We start from the raw sequence: 10,661 nt of genomic DNA on the forward strand, positions 1-10,661 counted from the left end.
CACACTGCTGTACAGTTGTGAAGCATGTTACACATTTCTTAGTTATGAAATGTTATGATGCATAAAAAATATGATCTTTTGATTTGCTAATGCATGACTCAGGGTCCAGAATGCTGTGTATTAACTACATTAAATAAAGCATAATAAAACGTGATTGATGGTGGGCTGATAGGAAACAGTGCATTTTCATCGTAACTGGTGAAAATCTTAATCAAAGAGTAATTCATTGCACTTTTCACTTCAGAAAGTGGGGTGTATGTGTGCCTGTGTGTGTAGATCGGTTTACAGCATCTCCATGTGCGTAGGTTTGAGGCTGTTGGCACGATTGATCAGGACATGGGGTGAGGTACGACATCACTTTGACCTTGCTGACCTTTGCAGCCATAAATTTGCAGGTCAACCCAATTCTGAGTGATTGCTCCCAGTCGGTAGGCAATAGCAGGGTGGGGCATTGGAATACTTAGGGAAGTCTGATACCTTCAAATAAACAATCAACTCTTCACAATCACACTCAGCCAACTTCCTACATGATTATGGGAATTTGCATGTGCATGACAGATGTTCTTTATGCATTTACATGTGGTGAGAAATAAATTGGATATCATATTAATTTTTTATTTTAATTTTAACAGAAGAGGGGAACTTTAACAACTCCTAAATTTTATGTATGTTATTACATATTAGTCTAGCGCTTTAGATTAAAAAAAAAGAAGAAGTCAGAGTACTTTACTACACTGCACAGATTAAACCATGGCCACTTCTCATATCCTGATATGGCTCTAACCACAAAATGTCGGTCCAGGACACAAACCATATCACTGTTCTACTCCAGACGCTCCTGGGCCTGTGGTCGAGGACTATGTGAGTAGTGTTAGAGCCATAACAGAAGTACTTTTCAAGGCAATGTCTAAATGAAAATATAGTAATAATATATGAAAGTCATAATATAATTTGTACCTTACCTGCGTAACAGATGTAGCTAAACACAAACTTCTTAGGCGTTAATTTTTTCTTTCTCACACTCAGGTCTTGGAAGTGAAATACTTTATTACCATATTGCCCTCTAGTGGTGTAATTGTAACAACGCAATATAATATAAGTAGGGTAAAGGTTAGGGACATGTTTCAATTAAGCTATTTTTTGTTTGTTGAGTAGACACGTACAAATAAAATAGGTCCTTCTAATTAATATGTAAATAATCTTATGTATAAGCACAAATTGCAACAGTGCACAAAGAACATTCATCAAATCTAAGGGATGAACAGACTTTAATCTCTATTTTAAGAAAAATGAACAGTAGGTTTCAATAACAGAAATAAGACCTATAGTCAGTTCTGAGTGTATTTTATTGTCATTACAAATGGCAGTTTACATTTTATTTTAAAGGAACACTAGGAGTCCTGATTTTATGAGCAGATAATGTTAGCTAATATATATATATATATATATATATATATATATATATATATATATATATATATATATATAAGCTAATATTCTTCAAAGTCCTCATCTTCCTCAAATGAGTCGATTCCCACTTCTTCATAGTCCTTCTCCAGAGCGGCCATGTCCTCCCTGGCCTCTGAGAACTCCCCCTCCTCCATGCCCTCCCCCACATACCAGTGCACGAAGGCTCTCTTGGCGTACATCAGGTCAAACTTGTGGTCCAGGCGTGCCCAGGCCTCAGCGATGGCTGTGGTGTTGCTCAGCATACACACGGCCCTCTGAACCTTAGCCAGGTCTCCACCAGGAACCACAGTGGGGGGCTGGTAGTTGATGCCAACCTTGAAACCAGTGGGGCACCAGTCCACAAACTGGATGCTCCTCTTGGTTTTAATGGCAGCGATTGCCACGTTGACATCTTTGGGCACAACATCTCCACGATAGAGGAGACAGCACGCCATGTATTTACCGTGACGGGGGTCACACTTCACCATCTGATTGGAAGGTTCAAAGCAGGCATTGGTGATGTCTGCGACAGACAGCTGTTCATGGTAGGCCTTCTCAGCAGAGATCACAGGAGCGTATGTGGCCAGAGGGAAGTGAATGCGAGGGTAGGGCACCAAGTTGGTCTGGAACTCTGTCAGATCCACATTCAGAGCCCCATCAAATCTCAGAGAAGCAGTGATGGAGGAGACAATTTGGCTGATTAGCCTGTTGAGATTGGTATAGGATGGGCGCTCGATGTCCAAGTTCCTACGACAGATATCATAGATGGCTTCATTGTCCACCATGAAGGCACAGTCCGAGTGCTCCAGGGTGGTGTGGGTGGTCAGGATGGAGTTGTAGGGCTCCACCACTGCTGTGGACACCTGGGGAGCCGGGTAGATGGCAAACTCCAGCTTGGACTTCTTGCCATAGTCGACGGAGAGGCGCTCCATCAACAGGGAGGTGAAGCCAGAACCAGTACCACCACCAAAGCTGTGGAACACCAGAAAACCTTGGAGACCGGTGCACTGGTCAGTCTGTGATCAGGAGGTGAGAAGACCAACACACCTTATCATTCTGATACTTTGTGGTGTCAAATACAGTATATAAAGACATCTAGTCCTGGGCGTGACACACCCTTCTCAAAATAATAAAGATTCACAAGAACATCTTATATTCAGAATCCTATTTTCACTATTATGTTTCAGTACTTGATAATTACATAATTAACTACACACTGCTTATAGGTAAATATAAGCCCAAGACCCATCACAGCATAACAAGTAATTAGACCAAACCCCCGTACCAGTTTGCGAACGCGGTCCAGAACTGAGTCGATGACCTCCTTGCCTACGGTGTAGTGCCCGCGGGCGTAGTTGTTGGCTGCGTCCTCTTTGCCAGAGATCAGCTGCTCAGGGTGGAAGAGCTGACGATACGTGCCTGTACGCACCTCATCTGGACCACAGAGCACAGACAAAACACACACCACACGGCTGTCACTCACATAACTGGTGCACCACTCCGTGAAATGACATTTACATTATTTAATATGTTTGGAATAATAAAAAAAGAGATATAACAGAAACACACAGAGCGTATGGTACAAGGCTTGCAGCAGAGTTGAACAAAGCCTCTTTTCGTGTTTTCCCTCTTGTGAAAACACGCTGCAGATGTGGCATTACCATCTTTGAAATCAAGCCCTTGGGCACATGCCGGATCAGCTTACCGATGACTGACGGTTCCAGGTCAACAAAGATGGCGCGTGGGACGTATTTCCCAGCACCTGTCTCGCTGAAAAAGGTGGTGAACGAGTCGTCGTGTGCGCCCACGGGGGTGTGGTTTGGCATTTGGCCGTCGGGCTGGATCCCGTGTTCCAGACAGTACAGCTCCCAGCAGGTGTTGCCCATCTGAACACCTGCCTGACCCACATGGATGGATATACACTCACGCTGGGGGCAGATGACAGACAGCAATAAAAGAGTTACAATGTGTGCATTGCAGGCTTCGAATGTAGGTGAGAATTTATGGATGGCTGTTGATCCAAAGCACAGATGTTCACAAGAAACTAAGTTTGGATATATGTCAGGAACGCCACATCTTGGGCGATGTTAGGTGAGGGACCTGTGAGGGGGAAGACGCGGAGACTCAACGTTTGTTTGAAAACAACAGATCTAAATGGTTTGAGGTTTACACAGCGTATGCACAGCACAGAAACATAGAGCTGGAAATAACATGTAGCAGGTTACACCCTCCACTCCCATAAGCCCAACTCCCCACCTCCACCCCTGCCTCGCCCGCCGGAACTAGTTACCTAAACTCAACTCCCCACCTCCACCCCTGCCTCGCCCGCCGGAACTAGTTACCTAAAAACTGCAACCTCATAACACCATGGGGCATTTAGTAATACACACCGGTCAGGGGACTATTTATACCAGCTACTGTGGCCCTCGCCATGTGACAGAGACATGACTTCTGCAGGGATTGATTAACGCTTGATCCAACATTGGAGCCATTAAATCCCTGTGAAGCCAGAACCAGCCTCTCATACCGATTTGGTCACAACCACCTGTACTGCTTTATGTTCACGAGGGAAAAATGAAAGGACCCATTTTTAAATATACCTTTATTGATGTGTTCTACACGTCTGTAGGTTTGGTGCATGATGTTGGGCTAAAGCATAGCATATGAAACCTTAGACCCACATCTAGAAGTGGCTATTAGTTTAATGGTGTCCTTAGACTCAGGCCTAGTAAACCAGTATAAGAGAAGCTAAGCTGTTACATGCTATTCTACACAAGAGCATCTGCTAAATATAAATGTATTACAAAACACGCTCAATTTTAGTAACTACGTTTTAAATAAGTGGAGGTGAGCAATTGACTTTTGTGGCTGGTTTTATAACACAAATCAAACTTTTACATTGTATCAGTTCAACACCGTTAAATGTGGTAGCTTTCTAACTGAGAAATACTAAGATATTGCAGATTTGTCACGGTACAATATTATTATTATGTCAACGTTTCATAAGGAATCAAATATCTAAGACATTACAAAGTCTTACAAATAGGGGAAAAACATCATCATACATAAAGATAAACGAGAAAACAGATATTCAATATTGCTGATAAATGGCAATTCTCAAAAATCATTTGAGAATAAAACAGGCCTGTTTCTTACCATGTTGATCTTTTCTTTATTTTCTAGGGCTTAATTTGAAGCAAAGACCTGTAGCTCCCGAGAACTTCTTACGGTGTCCGTTGAGGTGGTCTCCGTAAGACCGGCATGCGGTTTTTTTAGCGGTGATCTGTCTATTTATAGGGAGGGGCGTTACCTTACTACCATTCATATATATATAAATATAGATATATATAATATATCTATATATATATATATATATATATGAATATATATATATTGGCAAAAATTATTTGGTGGGTTTTCCTAATCGTTTGGTGGGCTTTCCTAATAGTTCATCCATGGATCCACAGACTATATCCATTTGAATGTGTTTGGCGCTTTGGACTTATATCAGACGTTAGTTGTTGGGCAAAAGCTCTTTATCACGGTCCAGACAGCAGCAAGGGAGGAACCGCCCGAGACTGTTTCTTATCTTTAACAGCACGTCTATTGTACCACAGCTATGACCAATTGTTTGTTGACGGACAAATTAAACATAAAATATAAATATATTTAAAATATAAAATAATACTATATAGGTTTCCCGCACTACGCAAACATAATATTATATTTTTTCTTTTTCTTTGTTTGTTATTATTATTATTATTATTTTGGGGCGGGGCGGTATCAGATTCATTTCAACTTTGAACGCATATTTCTCGAATTTTGCACGCACGTATACTGACTGATACGTTTTAATGCCCTCTTTTGGGGGAAAAGTGTAACTGCACAAAAGGCCAGTGTCATAATTTTTCAGACCATTAGGCGGCAGTATTTCACAAGGGCAGCACACTTTTTTTAGCACAGTAGACCAGGGGTGTCAATCTCATTTTGGTCTGGGGGCCGCATACAACTTAATCGGACCTCAAGGGGGCCAGACCAGGAAACTCATTACAAAAATTACATGGAACTAACAATAAGTCGACTTTTTATCCTTTGTATTAGTGCAAAGAAGTTAATTGTAAAAATCGTTATATGAAATGAATTGTCCTTTTACTAAATATATTATGAACAACGTTTTACTTTTACTCTTTTAAACATTTATTTAAGTATATTATGCATAAAAGCTGATCACAGTGACATTTTCCACATCTGGGAAGCAATTCTGAAAACATGACCTTAACATTTTTCTTGAAAAATTTGACATTCTGTGTCCACATTTCTCTTTTTTGACAAAGACATTTCACTTTGTTCCCAGGGTCAACAGAAAAAGCGGGTAAAGCGATATAACTGACTAAAACACGTCCTTAGCGGACAAGATAGGAACTGCAGATTTACATAAAATGGAGTTTATTCTTCTTTAGTTGCCTAATCCAGGTTTTTTCCGCGGGCTGGACTGAACCCCCTGGAGCGGGCCTTATGCTTGACACCCCTGCAGTAGATGTTTCTGGCAGTGCGTGTCCCCATCGACTGAATCTCGTTTTTCCACCTTTAAAGACTCTCTTGACTAATTGTGTGTTTTAATCACACCGTAGGCTATATCTGACTTTCATCGTCAATTATATAAAATGTGCACACCTAAACATTTATATTTTATATCATTTTTTATATCGTCAAATTACCCAAATAATGTTCTCATGGATGAATGTTAAATTCCAATTTCTCCATAATACTGCCTTGTACTGATTACACCACCAATCACATATGCTGTTGTGCAGGAGAAGCCTCTCCCCCCCAACCCCCCTCCCCCAGGAGGCGACTGTAAATTAATAAAATAGCAATAGGAATTCAAAAGACTATCCACCCTGCCCCAGAAGTATGCACGATACACTATGCCGATGTACGTATGGTATAAAATTGTGGGCGCCTCTGATTTCCCATGTGTGATCCAAGAGACTTTTTCATCCCACATGACACAGTCCATCTATATAAGGAATAGATGTAGCTCTTTATCACCAGTCAAAGCTGCTCACAACTAAAGAGGCTAATGAATTCATTCCAGGCAGTTAGACCACAGGGAGAAAAAAACATCGCTTAGTAGCACTATTCAATTTCTTTATGACAAAAACACAAACAGCATGCATTGCTTCATGATCAGGCAGACTACTTAGTATTGCGAGAAGAACAACACTCTTAGATTACAGTGTTGTACTACAAAACATCTCGCAACTGGTACAAAGGGACAGATTCATATTTTCTGCACAAGGTCACGTATTGCAAAAATATAAAATAAAGACTCATGTGCTGTGGAAAGTTCTCCTGAAGCAAGTGTGAAACCGAAGTCATGCAACGCATCATTAATAGTATCAAATAACTTTCAGAAATATGACTTATCAGGCAGCATGACAAAGAGTAGAACACACCTAGGCAGGCACGCAGTCCACTGGGGACAGGAGAGGCACATCACTGGGCTTTGACCTGCAGTCACTGGAGGTCTCAGTCTCACCATTAATTGTGTTACTAGAAATGTAAAGAATTGGGCTTCTTTTCAAAGGCTTTTAATCAAATGGCAACCACTGGAAGCACAAAGCAAGAGTTAACATGAATGAACAGACATTAAAGCATTTTCATATGTAGAATTTTCAACAAACATGTTTTCAGTTTATTAGGCAAGTAAATAAAAAATCAGTTTGAATACCACAAAAGCCCTTCTTGGGAGGTTGAGAATCAGGTTACTGTGCAGAGGATGTGAACCAAATGTTAGGTAAATATCCTGGATGTTACACAAAGGACAAATTTAAGGTTTGGCCACTGTGCTTGACGGTAAGTGCATTATAAGTCAATCTGTATAGCTATTATATTACAACTTTTCAATAACCAACAACAAAACCCTATTCAACATGCACTAAAGAGGGTATTAGTTACCATCTTCTGTCTGCATTGAAAGAAGACATATTTAATTCACAAAAGTGGTCCTTCTATATGATTAACACAATAATGGCAATAATGCTTTGATGTTTCTCTCTACTGCTTTGATAGTCTCTCTAGTGCCGGAATTGTAGCAATTTTAATATCAGATCGTTGCTTTTTTGACATGGGCACATCTAAATGTAAGCAAAGCTACTCTCATTCACAGCTCGTAACAACAGTAAGCGATTCCTCTGAGTATAGGATGTGCTAACCTCCTTTCCTCTTTTGTTGACTTTCTCCTCTACTGTCCAAAGTTGGTATCAGTTTCGGCATCTTCTCTCATTTCAAAAATCCTCAGGTTTATGGATCCAGGTATAAATACACGCTTCTTCTACTTAGACGCATTTGGATGTTCAACCCGAACACTTAACATCGGCTAGAAGAGAATATACAACATGGTAAGAAAACTGTCATACTGATGCTGACAGGGTCACAGTCTCAAATGCGCAATAAGGCATTAAGAAACGAATGTTAAAATATACTATAATCTTTCAGTCATTCTATCATCTTTCATTTTATGAAAATGTGTTTTTATGGCTGAAATATTGCATTTTTCCTTATGACTATTAATGTTTTGTTTCTATTTGTAGCGTGAATGCATTTCTGTCCATGTCGGCCAAGCTGGGGCACAGATTGGCAATGCATGCTGGGAGCTTTACTGTCTGGAACATGGGATCCAGCCGGATGGGCAGATGCCCAGTGATCAGGACCCTGGAAGAGGAGATGATTCCTTTAACACCTTCTTCAGTGAGACAGGATCAGGAAAACATGTCCCACGAGCCATCTTCGTTGATCTGGAGCCCACTGTGATTGGTATTTAAATATGAGTTATATGTAAACCACTGTAAGGATAAACATTTTACATTTGTAATGATGGGCAACTTGTGCAAAATATTAATAAAAAAGTCAATCTAAGGGACACATTTATATAGAAGTTATACAATGAATGTATTTTGAATGCGTACTAGTGTGTGAAAATGGGTCATTTGTGGTCACCAAAGCAACACTTTATTTGATAGAAACTGAATTCAGAATGGTATCGCTTTCCTTGAATTGACAAAAAGGTTGCTCACCATTCTGTCTTAAACAGATGAGGTGCGTACAGGCACGTATCGTCAGCTCTTCCACCCTGAACAACTCATCACTGGCAAAGAAGACGCTGCCAACAACTACGCCCGCGGGCACTACACCATCGGAAAAGAGGTCATCGACTCAGTCTTGGACCGCATACGTAAACTGGTATGATTGTTAAACACTCTGAACTGCTAAAGCCACATTTTTTCTACAGGATTTACATTGATCTTTAGTTAACTGTCATTTCCCCTGTGGGCTAGTTCCTCCTAATCATATTTTTCAGACTGTAGATTTCAATCTCAAGATTTATATTTTCAAGAGATGGGATTCAGGAACCGTTCGGTCTAGTTTTCCTTTTGCTAACACATCATTTTCGACTCAACGCTTATTTACTAAGTGAAGTGCTTTAAAAAATGTTCTGTAGATGTTAATGGTCATAATGTTTCCTCTTTTTTTGACCCAGGCTGACCAGTGCACCGGTCTCCAAGGTTTTCTGGTGTTCCACAGCTTTGGTGGTGGTACTGGTTCTGGCTTCACCTCCCTGTTGATGGAGCGCCTCTCCGTCGACTATGGCAAGAAGTCCAAGCTGGAGTTTGCCATCTACCCGGCTCCCCAGGTGTCCACAGCAGTGGTGGAGCCCTACAACTCCATCCTGACCACCCACACCACCCTGGAGCACTCGGACTGTGCCTTCATGGTGGATAATGAAGCCATCTATGATATCTGTCGTAGGAACTTGGACATCGAGCGTCCCACCTATACCAATCTCAACAGGCTAATCAGCCAAATTGTCTCCTCCATCACTGCTTCTCTGAGATTTGATGGGGCTCTGAATGTGGATCTGACAGAGTTCCAGACCAACTTGGTGCCCTACCCTCGCATTCACTTCCCTCTGGCCACATACGCTCCTGTGATCTCTGCTGAGAAGGCCTACCATGAACAGCTGTCTGTTGCAGACATCACCAATGCCTGCTTTGAACCTTCCAATCAGATGGTGAAGTGTGACCCCCGTCACGGTAAATACATGGCGTGCTGTCTCCTCTATCGTGGAGATGTTGTGCCCAAAGATGTCAATTCTGCCATTGCCTCAATCAAGACAAAACGAACCATCCAGTTTGTGGACTGGTGCCCCACTGGTTTCAAGGTTGGCATCAACTACCAGCCCCCCACTGTGGTTCCTGGTGGAGACCTGGCTAAGGTTCAGAGGGCCGTGTGTATGCTGAGCAACACCACAGCCATCGCTGAGGCCTGGGCACGCCTGGACCACAAGTTTGACCTGATGTACGCCAAGAGAGCCTTCGTGCACTGGTATGTGGGGGAGGGCATGGAGGAGGGGGAGTTCTCAGAGGCCAGGGAGGACATGGCCGCTCTGGAGAAGGACTATGAAGAAGTGGGCACAGACAGCATAGGAGAAGATGAAGAAGGAGATGGAGTTGAGTTCTGAACATCTTATGTAGTGCCTTCTCAGACTTAAAAATTAATATGGAAATCAGTGGAACTACACTAGTACATACAATATGTTTAATACAGTCTGCTGCTAATGATGAAAATATGCTGTGGGGGGGGGGGTGGATGAGAAATGAACATAAATATAATGTAGATTCATAAAAGTTTCCATACCTTGTTACAACAAAGCACAAACTTCATGAGTTTGTTTCACTGTGGAATTTGCTATGGAGTCTGTTACACAAATATAAATATTGATTACTTAAATTTCAACATAAACCCAGGGGAAAATTAGTCCTTCTAAATTAGGAGATTTCCTTAGTGTAACTATACAGTATAATTGTCTACAGGAGTACAGGAATATTTTATGCCATCACATCCTTCCCTTTCAAGTTCCAACCATGATAACACGCATGCAAACTGCTGTGATTGGACTCAGTTTCTCCACAGTTACAACTGCAAGAGGTCACGGGCACCAGTGTGAGAAAATAAATACTGCATGTGTTGTTCAGTATCACTCTACTACACAAATGAAACTCTGATGACAGATGGGCCTCTGTGATCACTGGCTTTTTTAATAAAGAGGACAACAGTGTCTTCACAAAGAATAAACAGACCTTTATAGTCCAGACCATTATATCGTGTAGGACAGATCCTCGGAGTAGATTACAAAGCACCTTTGTAAG

General features: G+C 41.5%; 2 protein-coding genes across 2 annotated transcripts; one reads left to right on the forward strand and one right to left on the reverse strand.

Moving 5' to 3' along the window:
• Positions 1–1,475: 1,475 nt before the first annotated feature.
• Positions 1,476–4,725, reverse strand: LOC143512395 (tubulin alpha chain-like). Its single transcript, XM_077002643.1, has 4 exons — positions 4,606–4,725; positions 3,155–3,377; positions 2,735–2,883; positions 1,476–2,465 (listed from the first exon to the last, which is right to left on the reverse strand). Exons 1-4 carry the CDS (start codon positions 4,606–4,608, stop codon positions 1,491–1,493), a joined length of 1,350 nt encoding a protein of 449 aa, XP_076858758.1. The 5' UTR covers positions 4,609–4,725; the 3' UTR covers positions 1,476–1,490.
• Positions 4,726–8,093: 3,368 nt separating this feature from the next.
• LOC143512396 (tubulin alpha chain-like) lies at positions 8,094–9,988 on the forward strand. Its single transcript, XM_077002644.1, has 3 exons — positions 8,094–8,268; positions 8,546–8,694; positions 8,993–9,988. The coding sequence occupies exons 1-3, from the start codon at positions 8,148–8,150 to the stop codon at positions 9,971–9,973; spliced, it is 1,251 nt and encodes a 416-aa protein (XP_076858759.1). The 5' UTR covers positions 8,094–8,147; the 3' UTR covers positions 9,974–9,988.
• Positions 9,989–10,661: the final 673 nt, after the last annotated feature.

Source organism: Brachyhypopomus gauderio, chromosome 4, assembly GCF_052324685.1.
Source record: "Brachyhypopomus gauderio isolate BG-103 chromosome 4, BGAUD_0.2, whole genome shotgun sequence".
NCBI classification, from domain to species: Eukaryota; Metazoa; Chordata; class Actinopteri; order Gymnotiformes; family Hypopomidae; genus Brachyhypopomus; species Brachyhypopomus gauderio.